At 44.0% G+C, this 27,750-nt stretch overlaps 1 protein-coding gene across 3 annotated transcripts in view; it reads left to right on the top strand.

The window, feature by feature from the left end:
• Positions 1-207: 207 nt before the first annotated feature.
• Ccdc141 (coiled-coil domain containing 141) overlaps positions 208-27,750 on the top strand; it is a 141,885-nt gene continuing 114,342 nt past the window's right edge. For all 3 annotated transcript variants that reach the window (XM_075984793.1, XM_075984791.1, XM_075984792.1), the window contains exons 1-2: positions 208-647; positions 2,446-2,568. In XM_075984793.1, coding sequence (XP_075840908.1) covers positions 546-647; positions 2,446-2,568 — 225 coding nt within the window. In that variant the 5' untranslated portion in view covers positions 208-545. The remainder of the gene's footprint in view (positions 648-2,445; positions 2,569-27,750) is intronic.

Genomic DNA, 27,750 nt, shown 5'->3' on the forward strand with positions numbered 1-27,750 from the left:
GTGACTTAAACCCGCCCCCCAACAAAAAGGATCATTTTTGGAAGTTTTCTTTATATGAATTAGACTTGAAAAGATTGATATTCAGGTCACCAACTTTCTGGTTTCAAAGTCCACAGTTAACAACTGTTTAGTTTCAATTCGGGCTGTCAGGATGTATTTTTTTTTTTCCATTAGCTATCGGACATCAGCTGATAGGCAGAGAGCTCAAGGCTGTCCCTCGAGTTTCAGATAATGGCAAAAATAACAGGCACTTACTGTTACCATACTAGGGGTGTGGCTGGCTCCTCTCTCTCTCTCTCTCTCTCTCTCTCTCTCTCTCTCTCTCTCTCTCTCTCTCCTCCACCCTCCTCCCCCTCCCTCTCGATAAGCTCAATGGGGCTGTCTATTTTTAACTTCCTGTTCTTTCCTTTTGGCCGGGCAATCAGTGTGAGCCGAGAGCATTCCCCGAATGAGTCCGGTAGCCCTGTGGATGCCTTCTAACATGACCAACAGACACGCATCCCTATCAACGGTGCCCCAGGTTTAAATCTTCCTTCTAAAGTGCCATGTCCTGCAAAGAAAGTCCCCATGCGGGTGTTTCCACCACCACCATCAGCTCTGTAGCCGTGCAAGCTGGGAACTCCAAAATCGTGATAGCCCTTGTCAAGGTAAGTGCACAGCTAGCTTTCTTTTCTCTGTGTGGCTCTGGCGGGGGGGGGGGGGGGGCTCTTTGTGTGTGCTGAGAGTCCTAAAAGATAATGCACATGTTCACAGGACACAGCACAGAACAGATACTAAATAATAAGTGATTTTAATCACGTAAACCAGTGTCAGAGGACTGGCAAGTTTCAACAAGTTGCCAGTTTGCTTTTCAGCGTACTAAGTATCTACAACGACTTAAAACAAACTTTATGGTGTACTTTCAGTTTGGCCCTTAAAGGCAAGGCACATGTCACAGAGGCTCTGGAACTTCAGGTGAAGAGTCGGGTGGGCCAGGGCAGTCTGTTATTTTTGCGTGGATGTGATGGAGGGGGCAGGTCAGAGGGGAGCACTGCCTTGGCAGGACAGAGAAGTGGAAACACTAAGAGGCTCTTGCCAGTGCCTCCCAGAACTGTTCCCACTGGTACAGGCAGCCTTAAATACTTCTCCACTGTAGGGTGATGGAGACCCTGCCACAGGCTGTATATCAAACTGACTCTTGAGATCAGGAACATGCAGCCACTTGGGGCTTAACTGTATGTTTTGTGTTTAGCTGTTTGCAAGATGGCCACACATCTTTGGGGTGTGGAAGACTTCCATCATTTTGTCCCCTTTGAATGAAATCATGCAAGAGCCTCTGAAATATAAGTTTGCTCTTTAGACAATTTGCCACCTAAAGAATTCATGTTTAATGGATGCTAACCTGGCCAAAAGGGGGAGAAAAACTGGCGACAAGGCCCATTTAATTTAATTGCTGCAAATTTTATAGTAGTATGAAAAATTTGTAGAAGGAAAACAGAATTTGATGTTGAGCAGTGGAATGCAGGGTTCTGCTTAAGGCCAAGTTCCCAGTGCTGGGAGCTTCCTGCACAAAATGCCAGACCTCAGGGACTCCCCACTCTCTTCTCTGCAGAGGTGTGACTTCTCTCTGCAGAGGTGTGACTCCCCGCCCTCTCCTCTGCAGAGGTGTGACTCCCTGCCCTCTCCTCTATAGAGGTGTGGGTGGGAATGCCAGGGCATCAAAGCTGTACCAATGAAAACTGATGGATTGCACACGATTTAATGATGCTTTGGGCAACTCACAGATTCCAGCAGGGAGGAACAGGAGACAAATCTATGATTTTTTTTTTTTAAGTCAACATCACTTTTCCTCAAGCTTAAGATACTCTTTGAGTAAAAGAGTCATGGCATTTAGGGAATAACCTGCAGGGTGGTCAGAGGTACAAAGAATACAAACTTTATAAATTGTATGGGAAAGTCTTTTTACCCAGATTCTGTCTCTCAGAATGGCCATTCATGGTCCTCTCTCCGGCTCCCTTACTCTACAGCCATCTCCAAATGAAATGAGCTTTAGCCTCTTCAGGCAGCAAAGACCGTGTTGACGGAGGAGAAAGGCTGAGGCCAGTGAAGGTCCTACCTCACTTTGCCTGCGTGAAGTGTCACTAATTTTCAACTGTCGAGAGTTGCTTTGTGTGAATGTATTCAGTGACGTAGAGATGGTGAAGAGGACATCATCTAAGGCACACATTTCTCACTCGAGAACTTGAGGAATTCAGACCCACACTCCCTGAGAGAATTTGTTCTAAGAGTGAAAGAAGACAGAGCATGGGCTTGTGTTAGAGCTATTGTGTCCAACGTGTTAGCCCATGTCTATGGGAGGAGGAAATATGCTTGGTGTAACTAGAAATTAAAATTTTAAAAAATGGAAAAAGGAGAAGGGCAAGAAAGGATAAACATCCATTTCACTTATTTTATTTTATTTTTTAGTGTGGTGAATGGGTACAACTCCAGCTGACTGAGTCACAGCCCAATCTTCTAGAAATAGGGAGCAGTCAAGATGAAACCAAGAAACTGCTTCGTGACCATGAGCTTCTCCTGGCCAAGCTTAAGGTAAGAGTCTCAAGTGTGAAGCAAAGGTAACCAAACCTACACAGGAAGGTGATGCCAAGCCTCACCTTGCTCCGGATCCCACTGCTGTGACCGGCTTCGGTGGTTTTAATCCAATGCCGATAGATAATGGCAAGGATGCTGCTGTTGCTAATGATCGGCATAGGCACAGGGAAGAGGCAACAAGGGCTGGAAAAAAACAGCTCAGTTGGTCCATTGGTTGCTTTGCAAACATAAGGGCCTAGGTGGGATCCCTGGAGCTCATGGAAAAATTCCCGGCATGGTAGCACAGGAAATGGGAGGATCCCCAAAGTTTGCTGATCAGCCAGCCCAGCCCAATTGGTAAACTACTTGTCATTGGGAGATGCTGTCTCAAAAGAGGTGGGCGGTACTCCTGATGATGGCACCTGCATTGTTCCCTGGCCTCCGCAAGAACACACACATAGACAGGCAGGCAGACATTTACAACAAAATAAAAAACAAGTTATATATTTTTTTAACTTGCCCTGATGTAATAGAAAATTGAGAGGGACAGTATTTTCACTGTGAAGAATTTAGTGATATCCCCTACATTAACTGCCTCAATGAAAACAAATTCCTACCTTAGTATTCATTGCATTAAGTTCCCCGTATACATCAGAGCTTTCTGTTACTAATGTAACTTTCTGGTAAGAATCATTTAGAGAAATCATAAAAAAAAAAACCCACTTGATTTTATGCTTAGTATTAGGAGTTCTTGAAACCAGATGACATAGTTAATAAAATCAGACCCGACACATTGTAGTTAGTGAAGAATATAAAAATTAACACTGATCTGTGATTGCCAAGTCAGGGCAATAATTTGTGAGGTTCAGTGCAAAATGAAAACGTGCAGCCCCTCGTTCAAAAAGCTGACCCTGTGGTTTTCATTCTGTGTAACATCTGGCTGCCTTGGGTGGTAGCAGGCACAGGGGTGAGGGCAGCCCCACAACACTCTAAACTCAGGCAGCGTATGTACAAGGAGCCAACTCCATGAGAGAGAGAGAGAGAGAGAGAGAGAGAGAGAGAGAGAGAGAGAGAGTAGACAGAGAGTAGATGGCGCCCCTTCTCTGGATGGCAGACGTCATGTACCACGAGGTTCCAGATCTCGGCGTTTCCTTCATGATCTGGGGGAAGCTCTTAGAGGACCCAAACTGAAAGAGAAACATCCATAACATTGCCATGACAACGGCAGGCAGAGCGGTGGGATCCACGCTGGCCTCCTCTGAACTGGGCAGTATGATGCAGCCACTCTCTGCATCGTGAGCCTCACAGGCAAGCGAATAGATGCCTTTCTGAGGATCAAAGAGGCTTGGTGAAGGCTCTGAGTGCTGAGATGGTCAGGATGTTCTGTGACGTTAGACTGGCTTTTTCGTGTCTCTAGGGCCGCAGCACACACTTGGTGTCTAATTCAGAGGCAGGTCTAACCTGCGTCTAGTTTACAGACTAGGAAAAAACTGACTGAGAGGGCGAGGGACAAGTCAGTCCTGAAGAAGACAGCCTTGAAACGCTGATGCTCACTCCCTTGTGTGACAGCCCCTTGCTCTGGTGTCTGGGATCTGAGTTGTCACTCAAGGTAGCAAGCCCTGGCCATCAGGAAGTCTTGTGTGTATTGAAAAGCAACATCCCCGAAACAAAGCGCCATTGTGATGGGAAAGCGTGCTGGACCAGGAACCCAAAGACCTGGCTTTTCCTTGTGTCCCAGTCTAATGTAACTCAACAAACAATTCAAAGTCTTCCTGTTGCCAAAGAAACCCTTCAACACATTCTTGAACCTATTGCTCTGTGAACCACAGAAACCAAATACTGTTCCCGGTCCACTCCTGAGATTTGCTTTCTTGTGGTCTGTGGGTCCCCCCTCTCCTTTCTATGCACCTGTCAACTTTTGTGGGAGCTGATCTGGACCTAAAACTACATTCCTTTCTCAGTTCCCACTAACTCACACTGCCTGGTATTTTCTGTTCTCTGATGAATCACAGACGGTGGCTCTCAGCAGATGGGGCCTCTGGGGCTGTGGGCTTTTCTTCTCGCATATCTTTGAGAAAACACTAGAAGGCACTGTTTCTCAGGTGGAACAATGTGGCCCTCCCCAGCTCCATGCTCTTACTTCTGTATCTGAGTCTATCCTGGGGCTCTGCTGGAAAAGGGGCTTCTGTTTAACAGGCTTTATCTGCTTACAGGACACTTAGGGCTCTGGATTCTAAATGCCTGGCCTGGAACTAGCTCTTGTAGACCAGGCTGGCCTCGAACTCACAGAGATCCGCCTGTCTCTGCCTCCCGAGTGCTGGGATTAAAGGCGTGCGCCACCACCGCCCGGCTATGCCTGGTTCTTTTAAGCCAGACTTCAGGCTGTCACAAGCTATTTAAGTCTTCTGGACTTCAGGCTTTTTGTCTGCATGGTAAAGAGAGAGGAGATCAGAGACTCAGGTCCGCTGGATTTTACCGTTGTGTGCCACGGAACTGGGAGTCATTTTCAACCTCCCTGCAAAGGGATCTAAAACACAGGCTCGCGGGTGAAAACACACCCTGGCTTCACCTACGCTTCTATCCAGCCCCATCTCACAGCCTTCCTTACCCATCTGTTGTCTGCTATTAACCTAATCAGCTCGGCCCCCAAGGGGTTTAATTATCAGGTCTGTCCTTCAAACTGTACTGGGATTTAAAATTTTTATTTAATGTTTGTATAAAAGAGATGGGGGTGGGGAGTAATCAAGAAATTTGGAGTCTGTCTCAAATGTGCCAACTTAGAAATAATGGTAATTGAATCTCTCAACAGGATCCCAACTAATTTGCCACTTCCTTCGCTATCAGGGTTGTCACAACTTAACCTGGGGCAGAAAATTGTTGGTCTCAAGTTAATTGTAATATGAGGTTTTCAAAGGAAAAGGATGTTGGTAGTTCAGGAAGCCAATCATATTTAATATCTAGTGTTCATTCTAGGCCTTTCTCAGTGTATAGAACCCTGTGGCGTGTTCCAATTAGAGAGAAAAATATTCCGGAAGGGGGTTCTTGGAGTCAAAAGTGGACGACTTTCTGGTTGATTGTGATACTCGCCTTGCTAGGATAAGGGTATATGTTTGGAGAAGTAGGTAATGACAGCTACCTTCACTGGCAGAAACAAAATCTGAGAAGACAGATGTAACGCCATCCGGAAGTGCGTGCTGTCTTTAAGGGAGAAAGTGGCCTGATTATTATGCTAATGATGAATAGATCAGACTAATGTGAACGAACATTTAATACGAAAGCCATTTTGTGCCTTCCCCTGAACAAATCTCCAACCCTCAAAATGAAGAATAAGGGGGAAATGCTGGGAACACATGGTTTTCCTAAGTGTTCCTAATGCTGGCGATGTCTGCGCCCCTAGGGATTTGATTTCGCCTTCAGCTATGTACTTAACCATCCCACTAGAGCATCCAGAGGGAAAAAACCATTCCGGTTTCAGTGGTGAAAACAATCATGTGGAAATAGGTTTAAGTCCCAGAGGCTTCTGGGTTCCCACACTGTGCTAACTTCTTTCCAATGAGAAAGAAGACATCCAGGAAGGAGGAAGGGAGGACTTCACCCAGGCCAAGACCCCAGTTAGGCACAGAGTAGTTGGAGACAGAAATAAAGACATGGAGGAATCTTTGAGATGCTGCTTAGGGTGTTTCTGTCCTCAGAGTCTGTCTTTTAACTGCATCTCTAGCGACCAAAGGAGTTGGCTATGTGCCAAGATGCTCTTGGGCATTCGCCCCTGGTTACCGGCAGATGACATTAGCCTTCACAGAGGAATGACCCTTCGGAGAGATTATAAACCACCTACTTTACCTCTTACTTGACTCTCTGAAGTCTAGTGGTTTCCTGCTTCAGATGCCATGTCTGACCCAGTGTGGCTAATGTTTATCCTATTTCTGATGACTGACTTAGAAACAGGCATGCTGTGTGTAGAACGTATGAATAGTAATGTCAAAATTCTCACATCAAAATTTGTCATAAACAAGGGAAAGTGTGAATGACTTCAATTAAGCTGCAGTATTTGCTCAAAATGCATTTAAAATCGTGTCTTATGCATCAAAATATGAGTACCATAAAGTTTGCTGTCTTAGCCACTTCTCTGTGTACAATTCAGCAGCATTGATTACATTCACATCATATAACCGTCAACTGTGTATGTTTTTAAAAAATTAATCACACCAAGCAGAAACTCTATAGCTCCTAAGAACTCCCATTATTATCTCTACTTCCAGTGTTGTCTGCTTTCTCTATATATTTGCCTGTTCTAGACCCCACATATAAATGGAATAATATATTTGACTTTTTAATGCCCGGCTTGTTTTCTTATATAGTATTTGTTTGTATTTTGTACAAGAATCTCACTTTTTGAATAATGGATAACAAAGAATGAATGTATGATAACACAAATTGTAATGGTTGCATATCCCTTATCTGAAATGCTTGGACCAGAAATATTACAGCTTTTCAATTTTTTGAATTTTGGAATATTTGTATATGTACAATGAGATATCTTGAGCATTGAACCCTAGTAAATATACAAAATTCATTTATTTCAGATACAGCTTATACATAGAGAATAAAGATAAGTTTGGTGTTTTCATTATGCCTGCATTTTGACTGTAGCCTATGGCCTGAGTTCAGGTATGGAATTTTCCATCCATTGTGACATGGTTGTGCACACAGGTTTTAGATTCTGGAATAGTGTGTGTACTGCTTGGTTTTGTTGTCAACTTGACACAAACTAGAATCATCCGGAAAGAGAGAAGTTCAACCAGGAAACCGCCTCAATCACATTGACACGTTGACACGTAGGCACATAGGCACGTCTGTGGGCCTCTGTCTTGATTAATGACTGACATGGGAGGGCCTAGCATGTGGGCGGGCCCTTTCCTGGGAAGGTGGTTCTTGGACTCTGAGAAAAGCAGGATGAGCAAACCACAAGGAGCCAGTTGGTAAGAGGAGTCAGTTGCTAAGCAGGGCTCCTCTGTGGTCTCTCAATTACTTCCTGCCTCCAGCTCGTGACTTGATTACTTTCCATGGCTTCCTTCAATTGCAGACGGTGACCAATAAGCCAAACAAAACCTTTCCTCCCCAAAGCTGCTTACGGTGTTTATCACAGTGACAGAAAGCAAACTAATACTTTGTGTATGTGTGTGTGCGCGTGCGCGCACGCGTGTGTGGGTGCGTGCCTGCGTGCCTGCGTGTGTGTATGTGCGCGCACCTGTGTGTGTATACTCATACATTCTGCGTGCACGTGGAAGCCCGAGGTTGAGATCAAGCGTCTTCCGCCAGTGCTCTCTGTGTTAGTTTTCAAACAGGGTCTCTCACTCGCCCGGCAGCTCAGATTTGCCAAGGATGATGGGCCAGTGAGTCTAGGGGCCCACCTGTGTCTGCCTCCCGGCACTGGAGGTACAAACATGGGTCACTGTGCTTGGCTTTCATACGGGTCCTGGAGCTTTGGACTCAGATCTTCAAGCAGGCACTTCTCCCACTGAGCTCCTTCTCCAGCCCCAAATTTTGGAGTACTTTTGATTTCAGATTTTTGGATGAAAGATGCTCAGCTTGGAGAGCGTTTTGTTCAGTCACCTGTCTCTGGGCGCTTGGATTGTTTCCACTCTGGCTTTTGTAAATTGTGCTGCTATCAAGACTGGCACGGAAGTATCTGCTTGGACATCTAACTCTAGATCTTTCTGGTCCACGTGACGCAGCGCAGTTACTGGATTTTTTTGGCATTTCCACGCTTAGTTTTTTGAGGAAGCACTAAAATATTTCCCTGGTAGGAAATAGTAAGTTTGGGTGGCACAATGGTTTTCAATGTCAGCTTGCCACAACACAGAACGACCTGAGCAGCGAACCTCACCTCAAGGATTGTCTCCATCAGGTGGGTGTGTGGGGGTGGGGGAGGGTGTTTGTGGGGCACTGCCTTGATTGCCTTAATCAATGTGGATGTAGGAAGGCCCACCCTAAATGTGGATGGTGTCTCCTAGTAGCAACCCAGATAAAAAGACATGTAAGAAAGAAGAGTGTTTGCTTTTGGTTCGGTTGACTTTACCTCTCATTTAATCCATGTACCCGGTCGCTGCTGTTTCTACTTCCTTAGCTAGTGTGAGAACCAGCCTTCCCAGGAGTTCACCAGTCCTAGGCTTCTGCCAAAGTTCCTGGATCATGGCTGGTCCCCTATCCAGTCTGGAATTCTGAAAAGCAGCTTCTAAGGTTAGGAAAACTTCCCTCCATCTTTCTACCTCATGTTCTAGCAGAAGTGAGGATAATGTGCGGCCTGACTGGAGAGACCGGGAGCGAGGAGCGGCCACCACTGGGGAATGAAGGGTTCTTTGTGGTGCCCTCTGTGGACTGCAAGCTCTCTCCTCTCTCTGCTTCTGCTGAGCGAACCAGATATCCCCACCTGGTAGATGCAGACCACAGTTCTCTCTGTGACAGCCATGTCCCCAAATCTAGTTCTTCTTTCAGGCAGGCACCAAGGTGGGGACCAGATTCTGGAAATGGGGGAAGAAAGCTAGAACAGTCTGGTTTGCATGGTTCCAGAGCTTTGGATTCCTCTTTACCATTAATGAGAGTAAACACCCTGATCCGTCCCCGGTCCTACTGTCAGCTTCCCGATCAGTATGGAGCATGACAGGGAGAGGGTAAGTGGACTTGTGCCTTGGAGTGCCAGTCATGGAAATCATCTGATGAATTTTTTTAGTGATCATTTTGAATGAGGCCGCTGAGATAAGGTAGGGGCCGAGCAGAAATTATGGAGAACTTCTTTTAAGCTTTGCTATTGAGAAACTTCTCTACTAAAATACACCAACAAAAATTCTGGCAACCATGGAACATTTAAATTTTCATGTGTCATGGACGGTATTCTAGTTGGCAGGTTGTTTCCTCTTCTAGATAGTCTGTTCCAGTGACCAGCGTGTGCGGCAGAGTGACGTAGGAGGCTCGTTTTGAATGGCGTTCTTTCGAGCTAGAAAGTGCGTGGATAATCTGGGGAAAAGATGCTCTTATAAGTGGAAGTGAGAGGTTATCTTTGCTCATTTGTGACCACGGACAGAGTAGTTTAGAAAGAGCAGACACTTATGTGTCACAGCTGAAGGGAGCCTGAGTTCTGTTTCCTATATTGTGCCTTATGGCAGCCCCATGCGAGGGACAAGAGTGTGGTGTCTTCACGGAGAGATGGAAAGAAGGCAGATAGCAATAAATTGTCTCCCCTTCAAGCTCCCTTACAGGTACTGGTATTAATTCATGTGTAGAGCAGAGATCCCGTGACCTAGCCTTTTCTAAAAGGGCCCAGTTCCTAATACCACTGCATGGAGGTTTGTGCTAACAGGTGAATCTGAGGGAACGCAATCAAGCCATAGCAGAAACGTTAATTTAGTGGATTCCAGAAAGTCCACGATTTGTTCCCATGAAACAGACTTTGAAAGTGTCTATTAAGCCAGGCCAGGTGGTGGCACACGCCTTTAATCCCAGCACTCGGGAGGCAGAGGCAGGCGGGTCTCTGTGAGTTCGAGGCCAGCCTGGTCTACAAGAGCTAGTTCCAGGACAGGCTTCAAAGCTACAGAGAAACCCTGTCTTGAAAAAGAACAACAACAAAAAGTGTCCATTATTGATGAAATATTGACGCAAGCTCATTTTTAAAGGCACATAAAGCATAGATGGGTGTTGTTGGTTGTTTTTTACTCTCACTCATTTGGCTCTTTGGTGCGTACTCTTGGGGGGGGCTGCCTCCCAGTTCCCAAATAAATCATATAGAGGCTTATTCTTACTTATGAATGTCAAGCCGTAGCTTGGCTTGTTTCTAGTTAACTTTTCTTAACTTAAATGATCCCATCTGCCTTTTGCCTCTGGACTTTTATCTTTCTCTATTCTATATACCGTTCTTTACTTCCCGTGGCTGGCTGTGTAGCTGGGTGGCTGGCCCCTGGAGTTCTCACTCCCCTGTCTCTCCCCAGATTTTTTCTGCTGTTTACTCTCTGCCAGCCCTACTCATCCTTCCTCCTACCTTGCTCTTGGCCATTCAGCTCTTTATTAGACCAATCAGGTGTTTTAGACAGGCAAAGTAACACAGCTTCACAGAGTTAAACAGATGCTACAAAAAAAAAAAAACAGTGCAACAGACCTTTGCATCAATTAAACAAACATTCCACAGCACAAACAAATGTAGCACATCTTAAAATAATTTTCCACAACAGATGGAGACAATTATGTGGGCACAGAGATGGAAGATTCTTAGCTCTTGGTTCAGGAGTAAACACTGGGCTCCTTGGGCAAAGCTGAAGTTCCTGTGGGGATCACGAGTCACATGACATGTGTATCTCTACACCTGCGTATCCTGGGAAATCAAGCGGCCCTGACTCAGTAAGACAGAAAGGCATCCTCATTTCTGCAGGGGACAGACTGTGACAGGGTGCAGCGGATACTGGCATCCCTTCTGCGAATCTGGAATGATCTAGAACACAGCATGATTCTGGGAGATTATAGGTGCTTTCGAGTCTTTGGCCCTCCTCTGATGAAGAATGAAGGTCTATGTCCCTCCTCTCCAGAGGACCCAGACTTCCTCCCTGCTTTGGCAAACAGAATGAAGCATGAATGAAGCTGGATTGTTGTGTGGGTCCCAGCTTCAAGAGACTGGCTACTCTTGGCCTTGGCTCCATGACTTAGAACTGTGACACTTGCCACAGGTGAGAAATCCCAGCAGCAGTAGAAGCCCCGAACGGAGATGCCCCTGGGTTCCTGGGCATCAGGTCTGCTGATATCCCAGCTGACGGGTAAGCAGCTTGCCAGTCTGTGAGGGAACTACTTTGGGAGGAGACCCTCTAGCCTCAGTAGAGACCCCACCTTGCCCGTGTGGAGTCCAGAATGCCTTCCTCATCTCCTTCCCTCGCTGGGCAAAAGAAATGACTGCTTCAGGCAACCTGAATATGGGGCGACTTGTGGTAGAGCCACAGAGAATGAGGGCAGAGGCCACCAGCAACTGTCACATCCTCTAAGGACAATGAAGGGAGCACTCATGTGTGAATAATTACAACAGAGAAAAATGAGAACGTTTATGGGGAAGGAGTTGAGAAATAGAACTGCATCTCTCTAAAAGGGAGGCTGGCATAAGTAATGGGGTAAATGGCACTTCTGAGGTGTGTCACTCATTTCTTAAAAATTGGACGAGTGAACAGGCATCCAAAGACAATATCTGTGATGATTCTCGGCTGTTTGATGTACATCCCACTACAGCTTCTGGATCAGGAGAAGGAGAGTTATATCATAACTTCACATACAGAGATATGTACAAGATACTGTATGAGGAAGAAGGATTAATGCTGTCTGCTAAATCACACAACTGTGATGGAGAAGGTGGTTGATACTGCCTAGGAAGTAAATAGGAGTGATCCAGATGGAAATTTAAGGGCAAACCATGGAGTGGGCAAAAAAAGTATTTGCAGTGTAGATGACAGTTAGCAATGTGCCTGTCAAACTCTAGCTAGAAGCTGACAGGTCCTTCTGGTTAGAAGAAGACATAGCTATGCATTCTACTTAACTGAAAATGAAGAAATTCTTTTCTCTATTTTAAGTCCCTTACAGTGCATGCCTAGTTTGTGTTAGCCCAAATGCGTCTTTGCCTTTATGTAATGCAATTATGTAATAATGTCTAAACGTACAAAGCTCAAGGTTTCTTAAAGGGACTTGCTTTCTCATTATATAAGAAATCTGTCTTGTCAGTCATTAGGAGACTAAGGTGAACTGTGACCCCTACCTCCCAGTCTCTGTACTGTAGCATGGTGGTGTGTGAAATTCTAATCTCTTTCCCAAAGCGGCCTACCTGCTCACTCCTCAGAATTCCTGGCAAAAGTTCATTCATCAGGAAATTAAAAAACATGTTAGTGGAAACAATATGGAGGGTGTTCTTTCTTACTTGCTGGAACTTGGAATCAGTTAAAAAACAAGTAAGTGGCCAGGTGTTGGTGGTGCACACTAATCCCAGCACTTGGGAGGCAAGGCAGGTGGATCTCAGTGAGTTTAAGGTCAGCCTGGTCTACAGAGTGAGTTCCAGGACAACCAGGACTATTTTTACACAGAGAAACCCTGTCTTGAAAAAACAAACATAAACAAACAAACAAACAAAACCCCCCAAACCAAAAACAAACCCAAAAACAAACGAACCAAACAAATAAAAAAGTAGTTGTTTTATCACGCCCTCCTTCTCCCCTCCCTCTGACCTCTCCACTTACTGGGGGAAGACAGTGGTTGGGAGAGCATGGCCCAATGGGGAAAGTAGAACCCTGGCTTTTCAGCCCCCACTATCCACCTCTGCCACTAAGTTGAGCTAGGAAAGGTAGACATCAAAGAAGGTGACTCGGTGACTCATCATATGGATGGCAATTGAATTGTCTCAGAAGAAAGTCGAATGCCCTGTCCTTAGACAGGGAACAGAAGAATCGGATACCTCAAATTCAATTTCATAGAATGTATGTTTTCCCTCGAGTCAACTCAAACACACCCTGAGTTTTCCGTAATTGGAACTGAGGAATGCAAACGACCCAAGGCTATTGCTCACTGCTCTCTGAGTGCCTGAGTGTTTTTGGTCCAGTGGTCCCATCAGCCATTAAACTTTTATTAATGTGTTGAAGAGAAAATGCTTTGCTAGAGCGGCACACTTCCTAGAGCAGAGATAAATGGGAATATATAATGGGAACTGCAAAGGCAAGCTTCATTTGTAATTCAACATGTTGAGGGGGCATGTGTAAATTTTAGTATGTTAAATGCTTATCTAGTAAAGAATAAATATCCTAAATTGATCTCAGCTTAAGAGACTAGAGAAATAAAAGCAAATTAAAACCAAAGCAAGCAGAATGGAAGGAACTACAAAAAACAGTGATCGATGCAATTGAAAACAGAAACAATAGAAAAATCGATAAGCCAAAAGCCAGCTCTCTGGAAAGGTCAATTAAATTGATGAACCTCTCTAGCCAGACTAAGAAGGAAAAAGAGAGAAGACAAAAATTACCAATATTAGACATGAAAAGTAGGTCTTACTGTAAATCTCATAGTCATTAAATGTATAATGAGAAAGCGCCAAGAACATCTGTATGTACATGAATCCAGCAGCTCAGAGGAAATGAACCGAGTCCTCGAGAGCATAAATTACCAAACCTAATCAAAAAGCAAAGTAAAAAGAAACAAGTGAAAGTAATTTAATAATATGCTTAATTTACTCCAATATACACAAAATATTATCATTTAGCCAGTAATCATGGTAAGATTACAGATGAAATATTGCATCAAAGTCCAGTGGGATACAGGAGTTCTAGCCTACCCATGCAAATGATTAGTGGCTACCCCGTGCCCATTAGTAGGTTTGGAGAATAGAGGAGTCTACTTCTGGTGAGGTCTTCACCTTGTTTTCTAGCTCGAGAGGAAGTGAATGGGTCAGGGCATGGAAGTTCTGAAGAGGCCAATAGTGACTGGATAGCTCTGTCGGGGACATTAGTTTAAAAAATGGTAGATTATCTCCAATGGTCAATTTTTATCATCATTTAAGCAGTGTTGTCAAATGAGGTCATAGGAGGAATAAAACTATTTTTATAATGTAATATTTCGAGACTGTGTGTGTGTGAATGTGTTTGTGCATGTGTTTGGAAACCGATTTTTGCTTTAAACGGTAATTTCTTTAGAACTGGAGAGATGGCTCAGTGGTTAAGCAGCGCTGCTCCTTCAGAGGCTGGGTTAGGTTTCTATCACTCAACATCTACGCCGTTCGCTCTAGATCCAAGGGATATGGTGCCTCTGTGGGCACCCGTACTCACCTGCACAGACTCCTAGACCTGCTTAGGTATCTCCTGTAGACACACAATTTAAATTATAAATTGTAAAGCAAATACAACGAAAGTTTGAAATAGTGAGGAGAAAACTGCGTTGCTCCAGTTTGAAAAGCCCGCAGCAGCAGACAGCAATGGAATGGTGTGTTGTCTGGTTCCAGCTTCTGGAAGCATCGCTACACATTTCATTAATGCTTTTACATGTAATTAATTTGTTGTCTGTTGATCGTTCATGGCTCAGATACTGCTCAGTGGATTTCTCATGGTTCTATTATGTAATGGTGATGACATTAGAGACTAAATGTAATTCAGACCCTAAAAATAACTGGAAGAATTTCTTAAATATATTATGCTTAATGATGGTTAACAGATCATTAACGATTCTGCTACATGAGTGATGAGTATTTAATACCTACTAAGGATGTCCTCGGAGTGTTTTGTATCGCTTAATTCGTTTATAAATATTTCCCATCTGACTGGTTTTCATTCATACCATATATAATGGTCTAAATTCTGAACAATAGGGAGTAGTACAAATATTGCTGAAAAATATGGTGTCTAATAACTGGCGTGTTCCATCTATGTTTTTCTTTTCATTTAATATTTTGGGCTTGGGAAAGAAGAGATCAGCCTTCTGGGTATCACACATAAAAATAGGGTAAAAACTGAAGTATTTGGTGAAGTCTCTCAACCTGGCTGGCAATAGTATCACCTGGAGGCTTCAGAAGTGAGTTGGTCCTCAGATCCAGGCCCCAAGCTGTGTGCCTGAGAAAATGATTAGGAAGTCAGGAGCTAAGCTGGGTTTCTTTTTCTTGGAAGAAAAGGTGCTTTCTGCATCACCTGAGACTTACAGCTGGTCTACAGAAGGATATCCTTGGCGAAGGATGGAGGGATGGACCATTTTCAACTCCCATCCTATGCGGTCATTCGTCAGCAGGAGCCATTCCTTCCAATAGCGGAGGTTTGGTTCAACCACAGCAAAGCAAGCAAGCAAATAATTAAAACAAAACAGACCCTAGCTAATCCTTGAAATAATGTCTTTCCATAGCTGCTAGAATTTCTACTAGATTGTAGTCCTTTGTGTATTGTGAGATAACCTGTGTGTACGTGACTCAGGGTTGCTGCACAGACAGTTATGAATGCAAAGCATTCAGTAAAAAAAAAAATGACATTTTGAATTTTGCAGGAAAATGGATGGAGCTAGAAAACATTATTTTGAGTGAGGTAACCCAGACACAAAAAGACAATTATCACATGTATTCACTCGTAGGTGGTTTTTAATTATAAAGCAAAGAAAACCAGCCTACAAACCACAATCCCAGAGAACTTAGGCAACAATGAGGACACTAAGTGAGACTTACATAGATATAATCTACATGGAAAGTAGAAAAAGACAAGATCTCCTGAGTAAATTGGGAGCATGGGGACCTTGGGGGAGGGTTGAAGGGGAGGGGAGAGTCAGGGAGAGGAGCAGGGAAAAATGTAGAGCTCAATAAAAACCAACAATAAAAAAGTTCCTTCTCTTTTAAAAAGCCTAAGAGGTAGTAATGACTGTTTCCTATGTTCATCTGATGTGTGCCAATCATCCTAGACATCCGGCACTGAGTATTTAATACTTAAACCAATCTTATATGATAGGAAATATTCACATGTATAAGATGCCTAAACAGGTTATACCAGACTGTTGCTACCCCATTTTATGTAAAGATATTATTAATATCCAAAATGTAGGAATTGCAAGGTAATATATGAAAAACCATATGTTACAAAGTGCTGAAGGGTGGGTCCATAGAAGGGATGGCAGCTCAAGAGTAGGGAGTATTTAACGGTTTTGGATATGGAAGACAGGGATGAGAGCTGAGAGTCAGTAACTGAAAAAATGAAATTATGGAATTTGCAGTAATTGTATATTAAATTAGGTGACCCAGACCCAGAAAAGCAAAAATCGCATGTTATCTCTAGGTGAAGGTAATAACTTTAATGTTTAAGTTTATGTAAATAAGGAAGCATGAGGGTAGGCATAGAATACTTAGCAAGGTAGGAGACCGGGGAGCAGGAAAACAGGAGGTATTGGAAAAGGTTGGGAGGGCCAAAGGTCACATAGGATATTAAAAATGGGAAGTTCTACTAGAGGTGGGAAAGATAGGAGAGAGGGAGGGGCGGGTGAGTGGCAGAAGAGGAAGAGCAAACCCAAATTCTTTGTATGCTAATTTTTATGAATATTACTTGTATGAATAATTTGGTATTTGGTAGGTATTTGGTAAAGTCTTTTATATATTTTAAAATTAAAAATAATTTTGAGTCAAAATAACATTGCAGGTTAGCAGGTCAGCAAACACTGATCAGCTACAAGATCAACAGCGCTGTGGAAATAAATATAAACAAGACGCACAAAGGCTCAGGAAAGCCCTGTTGCGAGCATCCAAAGATGAGATTCCACCGGTGCAGAAGAGGTGTGCTAGAGCCAGAAGACAGCGTGAAGTGGGCTACAGATAGGATTTACTGCTAGTCAAGCAGGGCACAGAGTGGACAGCATGGTTTCACGACAGTTTGCTTTGCAATTATTTACAGGGTGCACCTGAATGGAAAATTGCTAGACTTAACTATGTAGGTAGAATTAGCATTGGGAATTTACACTCCCGCTCTGAGGGAGATAGCAACATGGATCAAATTTAAAAGTCTTTGCGAGTGTCTTTAGCACAGTATGTTTGGATAGTAGAAATGATGTTTTTGCCAGTGAATTATAGACAAGGTATTTCGGTATCAATTTATTTTACATAAAGAGCAAGAGCATGGTCAAGGATTATCTCACACCTTAAGCCTGTAGGATAAGAAGAAAAAATACCCCATTGACACCATTACATCGCTGTTCATTTAACATCAGAATAGCTGATATGTGTGGTGCTCTAGAGAGCGGTGCTACCGGTTGGGATGGTCTCGGGCGTTATCAAACCCACAGCTGCAAGTGCCGAGCGAATAGAATGAGCGGTAGTAAGAGTGAGCCATTTCCTGATGTCTGACTGCTCTATTCACAATAGCGAGGGAATAGAATTAGCCTAGACAGCCATCCGTAGATGAGTGGATACCTAAAATGTGGTGCATAGACACAATGGAATTTCATTCCACTCTAAAGAAAAATGCTCTCGTGAAATTTGTAGAGAAAAAAAGGATGGAACTGGAAAGTATTCTGTTGCGGTAACTCGGGCTCTGAAACACAATTGCTATATGTTCTCTGCCATGTGTAGATCCTAGCTTCTGTTTTGCTTGTCTGTGCACATGGGTGCACATGTGTATGCGATTGACCCCAGATGTCATTATTCAGATATTGTCGTCCTTGCTTTTTAAGATTGTTTTCGTTGGCCTGGAGCTTCTCCAAGTGGGGTAGGCCCGCTTTCCCATAAGACCCCAAGAGATACCTGCCCGTTTCTTCCTGTCCAACCCAAGGATTACAACCACACCACCCATACTTGGCTGTTTTATATCGGTTCTGGGGATCAAACCCAGAACCTCATGCTTATGCAGCAAGCACTTTATCAGTGGAGCTATCTCCCTTGGCCCAGCTTAGTTATGTGTGGATGAGCCCATGAGAAGGGAAGAGAGGTATCGAGGAGGGGGACGGGAAGGCTAGTAGACACATATGACCTGAAAGTGGGGTGGGAGATGTTGGGGGGGGTGAGATAGGGAGAGCAGGGGTTTGGTTTGAGAAGGTCAGCCAAAGCAGTTCATGCTCTTTAACAATAAATTTAGGAAAGACAAGAGATGAGACTATGGGAAATCCTAGACAAAGCATCCGAGTGTGAGGGAAAGGAAATTCCTAGATAAAAATATGAACTAACATTAAAAACAGTAGCACATCGGAGGTGCCTAGTGTTAGATTTGGCAGTCAGAAAATGATTGCTCTCCTGGAACTCTCTAGAATATTCCTTTCTTCTGCTATCGACCGTGTTCTCCTCCAAGTGCCTTTTATAGCTGGTCATCACCCTACAGTCCGCTCCAGTATCTGTTTCTTGAGAGCCAGACTTGTTTCATGTTGCCTTGGTCGTGGGACTGTGAACGCAGCTCCGTCTCTGAGTCCTAGCTTGTGTTTGCATTATATGTTAAAGAAATGAGTGAAGGACTGAATGAGCACATATCCACTCTATAGCTGGGCAAAAGAGACATACAAAACAATCAAATCCAGGTAAAAAAAATACACTAGAGACGGCTGGAATGGAGTTCACAGACCTGCTCCTCTTGAACTCCCTAGTCCCGGGGTTGGAAGAATCAATTATTAATGTATGGAACATTCTAGTTCCTAAAACACATGGTGGGACTGATTAATTATTAATACTATTAGTGTTTCTGATTTGTATCATTATTCTTCTAACTGAGCTGGAGGATGGATTTCCAAGTGAATTATTGATACCCTCATTTCAGAATGCCAAAGCGGCCTCCCTTGTGAAGTCTTGGCTGAGCTCTGCCCCGCTCTTTGCCCGCCTTTTCCCACAGTGCTCTGCTGGAGCTTCTCAGCACATACTTGTATGCAGTGCATCTCACCCAGATGCTGGGTTCGTGTAAGCCGTGGCTGTGTAAGAAGAGGCAAGCCTGGCTTACACAGTGTTTGCACCCACGCCACCCTGTGCGCCTGAAGGTTGCCCCTTCCTTATCCCATGTGGGGTAAGACGCTGGTTAAAGAAAGGTTTTCTGCAGTTGGTACCCTTGGCTCTCACATTTAGAGTTACTTGAATATTTATGAATGTATATACTTCTCAGAATACGGCAAGTTTTCCTCTGGGTAGAGCTGATACTAAGTTATTATCTGGTGACCCTTTATCTAAGTCAGTTGTATGAACTTTGAATCTGCATCATGACTTATGGATGAAGTTAACTCAGTGAGCATTTATTGATTGTTCTGTGTCAACTGCCTTTCATACGTTAAAATTAAATTCAAAGATGAAATGTATTTATAATTTTTAATGCATGATTTGTTCATCTTTAAAATCGCCGCCCGAGGTTAAGTCTATAAGAGACAGCACCTTAGTGAGGGAGCCTGTTAGATTTTCCTGCCCAGACACGGATCAGGGTTGTTGTATTGCAATACCACCTTTGGGAAGTTCCTAGTCCCGCACTGCCTCAGTTTCCATGCCTGTAAGTTTTCAGAAGGTAGATGTGAGGATTCTAGGAGCTGAAGGATTTAAAGCATCTAAGACAAAGGTTACATACAATAAGTGTTGAATACTTCTATCACTACTTTACTCATTTTCTTCTAGTTTCATGTGTTATGTGGTGTATGTGTGTATATAGTGTGCATGTATGTGTATGTATCTTTGTATGTGTGGGGCACATATGTGTGGTACAGATGCATATGGAGACCGCGGATGAGCAGAACCATCAATTGCTCTTCTACCTTTTCCAATGAGGCAGACTCTCAGGCAAACCTAGAGCTCGCTGATACAGCTCTTGCTAGCTTGCCAGCTTGCTCTAGGGATGCTCCGACTCCACTTTCAGAGGCTGGAATTACAGACAGGAAACTATGTATAGCTGACTTTAGGGGAGTTCTGGGGATCCAAGCTATGGTCCTCATACCTGCTTCAGCAAACAAAACACTGAGTTATACCTATAGCCGCATCAGCATTTTAAAATTATTAGTTCATCAATTTTTATATGATGTAGAGTGTCTTGCCTGCATATATGTATGTGTCTCACATGTGTACCTGGTGCCCACAGATGACAGAAGAGGATGTCATATCCTTTGGGACTGCAGTTACAAGTTACAGATGATTGAGCCATCATTAGGTGCTGGAGATTGAACGCAGATCTCCTGGCAATGCAGTCAATGCTCTTACTGTCTGAGCTACCTCTCTAGTCCCTTACACTATCAGTATTTTAACCCTGCTTAGATTAAACTAATGCATGCTCCAGATGAGTTATTAGTCCAGTTTTCCGGGTTAAGAAGCACCTGTCCTGGAAGCCCAGCCTGTTATGGTTGCCTGTGTGCCACACAGGGCTCAGACGCAAGCCCTTCAGTCGTTGCCTTGATTATGAGAACCCACTCACTGAGGCAATGTGTAACAGCGACATGACTTTCTCCTCTCCTGATTCGATAGGACCACTCAGTAATATCAATGTCACAGCTATGGGTCTTCGTATGATGTAGAGGAACCAAGTTGCTGTAGCAACAGAATGGCCGCATTCTAGCAGGCCAGAGTCCGTTCTGTCTGCCTGCTCTGTGCTTGTCATTGCCGAGGACATAAAAGAAATGTAACAGACACTCTGGGCTGCTAGGAGTTTGTAATGTATAATGCATAGAGGACAAAATGACCCTGTTAGGCCCATGGAGCAATTAAGGAACTGCAATCACAACATCAAGGCTCTAGATGATTAATTAACTCCCCAGATGAAGGATGCTGATAGCGAAGGCAACATAGGCGAGTTTGGGGGAGAAAAGAAGTGAATTTAGCTGGAATGGTTTCAGGGAGCTTGGTGGCATTTTAAGGACAGCTTTGAAACAATGGGGTTGTCAGGGTAAGTGGATAAAAGAGAAAAGTTCCCGGGAGGGAAGGAGGCCACACTCAGGTCCGAAGTGGCTGCTTCCGTTTTGTGTTTTGCTGTGTTTCTTCCCGAGAACAGAGAGTAGCTTATTACTTATGTTTATTTACTCTTCCGCTTGCTACAAAAACTTCCTGATGTTCTAGCTTTCATCACGTCTCAGAGAATGTGTCATTCTCTTGATTGTTTTTGTTTTCGATCAAGCCTGAAGGGTTCAAGTTACCCAGAATAACACACAATGGCGTCCCTGATAAGTCTCCAAGAGTCTGTTGTTTCCAGTCCCACAAAAGAGCATAGAATCGGAGGCAAGGTAGGAAAGCCTAAACAAACCCAAGGGTAGGGAAAGCTCCCTCAGACAACAGAAACACCATTAAGAATCTCGGCGCTACACCTGTAGATGATTCCTAATTACATTATTTACTTCAATTCACAGAGCGGGCCTGGGAGAGTCATTTATATGCAAATGCCAGGGCAGAAAAAAAATTAAGAAAATGCATTTATGAAAAGTAATGGCAGAGAGGTTTGGGGTTCATTTGAAATGTTTCTAAAATACCGGCTTTTACTGCTCAAAAGAAATGATTTTGAATAACAATTACAGTGCAGCAAATGGAGAGGAAAAATACCTGATTTTATTTACATTTAATTATACAAGGTCTAAGCTTTGAAAGATAAAAGTTGCCGCGCTGTCATTATAATTGAATTGTTTGTAGTTCTTTTAGCAGTTCTGGTTTGAAAAATGATGCAAAAAAAAAAAAAGTCCCCATTTGCTTTTAAATCCAAATGGACTGTTCCAGTCGGGCAGTGTTAGAATTTCCCAGGGTCTTGTCTGTTTGTCACTGCTTTGTGGCTGACATTTCCTGCTGACAACAGAACAATTTGATATTTTACTGACTTGACTCTGGCACAGGAAGGCCTGTAACGAAAGTGTGGCCGCACATTCTGAATTACCCCCAGGCTTTCAGGTGAGTGCTACTGGAGGCTTCCACCCTGGGCTTGGCACTCAGGGCTCTCCCAGCGGCCTGGTCAGAGCGACACCACTCTCAGACTGAAGGTGAGACCAAAATCAGAGTCAGACCTTTGAGTCCTGTGCCAATCCAATGAGGGGCAGCCTTACAAAGAGGGCGTGGCTTGATACCCCGAGCTCACGCGTGCTAGGCTTTTCTGACCAGAACTAAGAGATGGTATGTTATTTCTCTTTGACCCGAAAAGGATTTTGAAGTCAGACAGTTGTCTGCACACAACGCGCATGCCCTCCATGTCAGTACGGCTTACACATGAAGGCCGAACGGGCAGAAAGGGTGAAGGAAAAAAATACAATTCCTGTAAAAAGAAAGTCTGTTATTTCCACGGCGTTTACTCCGTTTTAATATACTTTTGTCACTGTTCTTCCCAGTGATAGCACTGCTTTGGCTGAGCTGTGCTTGGCCGTCTCGTGCAGCCTGTAACGCAGAATCCCATTTTAACAGCACTATGAGGAAGGCAGTCTTCACGCCTGCTTCCTACCTGTAAAAACTGAGGCTTGGTGAAGCTGTCCAGGGGTGATGGCCAGAGGCCCCGCTATGCTTACCTGCTCGTGTGTTTCCTGTCCAGCCCCATATGAGTCACACATTCCGCTCTCATTCCTTTGGGTTATCAGCAAAGTGCTCGTGTTTGCCTTTGAGTCGAGGAACAAACAGTCCCGTTACAGTTCACCCTTGTGAACTTTGCGCCTTCCTTGTCACCCGACTCTTTAAGGGAAAAACCTGGTCACCCTGGCAGCCCCAACAATCTAGACTTAGCCACAGTTCCCAATATCAAAATTAAAAAAAAAATTGTAATAGCGAAAATCAGAGAAAGATGGTATATTCAGTGTGGCCATGTTGAGAAGAGGAACATTAAGGGGACAATGACCCCCATCGCTGTCTTCTGGGCACTGACATAGATTCAGATTTGAATAGAGAGGCGGAGTACACATGACTAAGCAGCCTGGATAGGGTTGGTTCTCCCTATCATACTGTCCAGCCTCTAGTGTCTCCTGAACTCTGCAATCTCTTCCTTTGCTTTTCCTTCCCAGAGCATGAGCCTTCTGGGGAACTTTTCATTCTTTGAGGGTCCTTGTGTTTCAGTAATTTGATAGTGGAAGGGAGAAGAGCATACTTCTCTTTAATACCCTTCTGTGGCAGGCTGGACATGCCCTGTCCTTGCAGTTCAATTTGTACCCACGCTGGATTATTTTCCAAAGTGTAGGGATAGTAATCTGAATACTTAAAGAAAGCCCTCAAACTCAAACCTTCCCTGCAGTAGCCTTCTTGGCCTTTGCCAGCACGCAGGAAGGATCCCCCGTGAATGTTGGGCTCTGCTTCACCTCCCTGGATCACACCACACGCTTGCTTCTTTAATCTCCAGCAGTTAATGCTTTTGCGGCTGCCATCAGGAAACACTGAAACCTTGACCCTTAAGCAAACATAGCACATTCCCGGACAGTACCCTGAAGTCTTTACCTTTAGCTACCAGGGAGTCATGAAGACTGAGTACAGATGAAGCAGCCAGACTCATTGCCCAGGCTGCTTTCTTGAACGTTGTTTCATTTTGGTTAGATACTAAGGAGCAATGTGGTGTGGAATCTTTGTCAGTGGGGAAACTGAATCTCAGAAAAGTTAGGGGGCTTTCTAGCCTCTAGAAGTCGGTGGAGCTGGGAATCCAACCTAGGTTTGTCATGATTTTCCTCTGTGCATGGCCCAGAACTTTCTGCACACACTGGACTCAGAGGTCTCATTCTGTCTAGATAAGGCACTTGATCTATGGAAAGAGAGCCTTGGCCCATTGCAGGTAGCAACAGAGATTCTTGATTTCCAGCATGGACATCTGCCCTAGCATAGTGTATTCTGGTCCTTAGGTATATTTGACCCAGATGGGGACTGTACATGTGTGAGACCATCATTTTAACAACTAAATTATATAAAAGCGATGCTTTCAGATCTTAGCTCTCAAGCTTCTTGGATTGTTGAGGAGGCCAAAAATCCATACTTGCATTTGTACTATGGAAATGTGGTCTAAGGAACTCTGGATTCTAAGTGATGAGGAAGGCAGTCATCATTGCTAATCAATATGAGGCCATTTTCTCGTATTGTTCCTATGTAAATGATTCTCCAGGCACTGTGGAATAGCCAAGCACTGTCCTGATGCTACTTGAATTTTCATTATAATCAGTATTGATTGTTAAAGTATAATTGCCTGCTGCAGAATGTTCATTCTGCTATTCTACTTTTGTGAGGCAAGGTATAAATAAGAGAACAGGAAAGAAAACACATAATGGCTTATAAGTAACCTTGCTTTCCTATGTACTGCTAAATGCTTTTCTTCCTTCCTCCCTCCCTTCCTCCCTCCCTCCCTTCCTTTTTCCCTCCCTCCCTCCCTTCCTCCCTTCCTTCCTTATTTCCTTCCTTCCTTCCTCATTTTTTTTTTTCCAGAAAGGGTTTCTCTGTGTAACCATTCTGGCTGTCCTGGAACTCTCTCTCTGTAGACCAGGCTGGCCTCAAAACTCACAAAGATCCACCTGCCTCTGCTTCCTGAGTGCTGGGACTAAAGGTGTGCACCACCACCGCCAGGTGGTAAATGCTTTCTGTAGTAAGAGTTTGTAAAGCGGCATTGCTTTCAGGAAAGATAGACATCCTCAGGGCTGAGAAGCTGCTCTCTCATTGCCAGTGTTCTGTATAGGAGAATTAAAGGCTACAGGGACATTTCCTTTTTAAGACAAAAGATGCTTTGCTTATCAGTAGTATAGGCCGTGAACATATTCTGGAATCCCTGGGTGATTCATCAAATATTCAGAATATTTAGGTAGAAATATTTGGAACATACATTAAATATTTTATTGAGGTTTGTATTAAACATTTGGCTCAAGTGGGACTTTTGTTATATAAGGTTGAATCGACTTGGTGGGCACAATGATCTTCTTGTGTATGTATGAAGGGGGGGGTGTATGATACACACACGAGGGTTGTGAGTGTGTGTTCCCGTGTGTGCACATGTAAGGCCCAGAGCAGCATGTTGAATGTCTTCTCTTGCTCTCTGCCTTGTTGCCATGAGACAGGGTCTTTCAGTGTATCAGAAGCTGGTTCTTCTATAGGCTGGCTGACCAATACGCTCTCTAGATCCGCCTGCCTCACCCCACCCTTACTGAAGTTACAGGCACATACAGTCTGTATATAGGTGCTGGGGATGAGAACTCAGGTCTTCATGCACGCAGAGCAAGCACGCTTACACACATGCACCATCTCCTCAACCACGTTTGTATTTTAAAGATTTCCTTTCCAAGGAATCGGTAACCAAAAACATTGAAATGACCTGTCTTTAAAAGATGAATTTCGAAACACTGATTTCACTTGGTTTTGCTGTTTATCCCTTGAGGCAGCTTCTTCTTGACGTTGAAAGATTATACTGTCAGAGGAGCAGCACAAAATGAACAAGGCAGGCCTCATTTTCACTCAGCAATCTACAGAAAGCGTGAGGCGCTCACTCCTGAGTGTGTGCACGGTGCGATGCTACATCCAAGAAAGGAAGGTGGGAAGAGACAAAGGCAGCCACAAGAAAGAGGAATTACTATTGGCTGATGTGGGAAGAGGGCCTCATGGAGGGGGCAGAATTGACATTAGACTGGAAGGCAAATGGAGTTTTAAGTAAGCAACAGCAAACATGGGGAATGTTCTAGTTAAAAGGGATGGCAAAGCCAGTGGATCCCCAATGCTGCATGCCAGAGATTGACAAAAAAATAATTAAACTTAACTACTTACAGTTCCGAGAATGTTCATTATTCTTTGCTTCCAAAGGTCCTAAACTAATTACTTCCAGTTCCCTTGGTAAAACTAAGGTGATTTCTATAAACAAAAAGACTGCCTGTCTCTGTTCCAGGTAGACTACCCTGTCAGGTTACATATTCGTGATGCACCACATGTATTTGATCTTTTAGTGAATTGCTATTCAGGGTACCATTTAATGCTCCGCTGAAAAGGAAGTCTGTAATCTTTTCTGTGCTCCGTATGGCAGCTCAGGTGGTTCAATGGCCATAAAATATGCTCTACTTAAAGCTGACTATTGCGAAGCCACACTTAAAGAGATAGAGTGCCTGTTTGGAGACACGCGGAATAGCCTTGGTTTTCCATGCTTCTGCAACCTAAACGGAAAGTAGTTCCTTTCAGCAACTCTTTAAATAACAAGCTTTATGATGTTGGCCAGAATGTCTTTCTCTGATCCAATTCCAAGATACTTTCCCCGAGTTTAATGGCCAGCCAAGTGGGAAAGGAAAACTTAAATTAAGCTGGCCTTGACCGAGTCCTGAGGCAACTCATTTTTCATGAGTTGCTCGTCTTAAAAGTGCCATAGCTCATTGTCAACACAAAGTCTGCTTACGCTGTAAACCGGACACCCCATTTGTTCTGTGAAACAACTAGCCTAAAAAATCATATTGCTGCTGCTGGCGATTAATCTGAGGATTTCATTTAGTGACTACCCTGAGGCTTCGTCAACTTGAGAATGGATTCTTCGTATCTGTGGCTTCTTTGTGGGAGCCCACAGAAGTGGGTCCGTTCCACCTTGGCTGGAGGTCACAGAGTTTGGGCCTGTTCTTGCTCCTTCAGGGTTATTGACAAGAGGTCTGACTTAAGGTGTGGCTATTAACAAGATATCTTGACCTAGGCTGTGGTAACTTGGTGTTTGGGGTATTAAATGGCCCACAGAGGTGGATCCATTCCACCTTGACCAATGGTCAGAGAGTTCAGGTATATTTCCTGCTCCTTCAAGGAGATGACAGGAGGTTTGACCCAGGGAGTGGCTGCCTACAGGAGGCTTGGCCTATATGATTGCTGCATGTCCTGCTTAAACAACAGAATGCTTAACTCAGGGAATATCTGCTTGATGCTTCAGGTACTGAAGAGGTAATTGCTTTGTTTGTTCTTTGTATCATGTTAAAGCAGACACCCCCCACTTTTTGGATTGGGGTATATAAGCATATGGAAAATAAATGTGGGCAAATTCAGTATTCACCAGTTTACCCTCCCGGTTTTGTCTGTGTCTCTGACTTTTTCTTTTGGATCTCTAGTCTGTCTGCTGGGCATTTCTAATCCACAAGCCCTACCCTGAAACATGCAGGCCCCATGAGGGCTGGACCCTGACACTTGTTTTCCAAAGTAAGGACAGGATTTGTGTTTTTTTCCCTGTAGACTTTGAAAATGGACGAGAAAATGTTGTCACCTTAGACAGTGTCTGCTTTTTCCATGTGGTATTTCATGCGACCTTGTATCACTTTTGTTGACTTACAGGTGACACCAAAGCTAAGAAAGAGCTTTTCTAGTAAATCGCATATAAGGAAGAAGGAATGAGGGTCTGGGAAGACCACAGAGAAGGCTTCAGAGGGGGCACCCAGGGTATATAATTCCCAAGGGACTCAGGAAAAATGACCATACAAAGAAGATATACTTGCAAGGGGAGTTATAATCAGGAAGTAGAAGTCCTTGGTTGTCTCCAGTGTGCAGTGGGGTGATGTGGTTCCCTCACAGGGCGTCACAGCCAAAAGATGCACTTAGAGTGAGTTCTGAGCTTACTAAGAAAGTCAACTATTCTGAGTATCAAGAAAGTAAGAGCTGGGAGAAGTTCAGGATGAGTGAGAAGGCTCGGCAGGGAAAGGATTTTCAAATAAGATGATGACCCGCGTTCACTTCCTGGGACCCCCCTGTGGAGAGAGAGAACCGACTCACTCCCAAAAGCTGTCCTCTGACTTCCGTAAGTTCACCATGCCACACATCTGTCCACTCACAATAATTAAACGAATGCAGCACATTTTTAGAGTTTAAAATAA

Source organism: Microtus pennsylvanicus, chromosome 9 (assembly GCF_037038515.1).
Source record: "Microtus pennsylvanicus isolate mMicPen1 chromosome 9, mMicPen1.hap1, whole genome shotgun sequence".
Lineage (NCBI taxonomy): Eukaryota > Metazoa > Chordata > Mammalia > Rodentia > Cricetidae > Microtus > Microtus pennsylvanicus.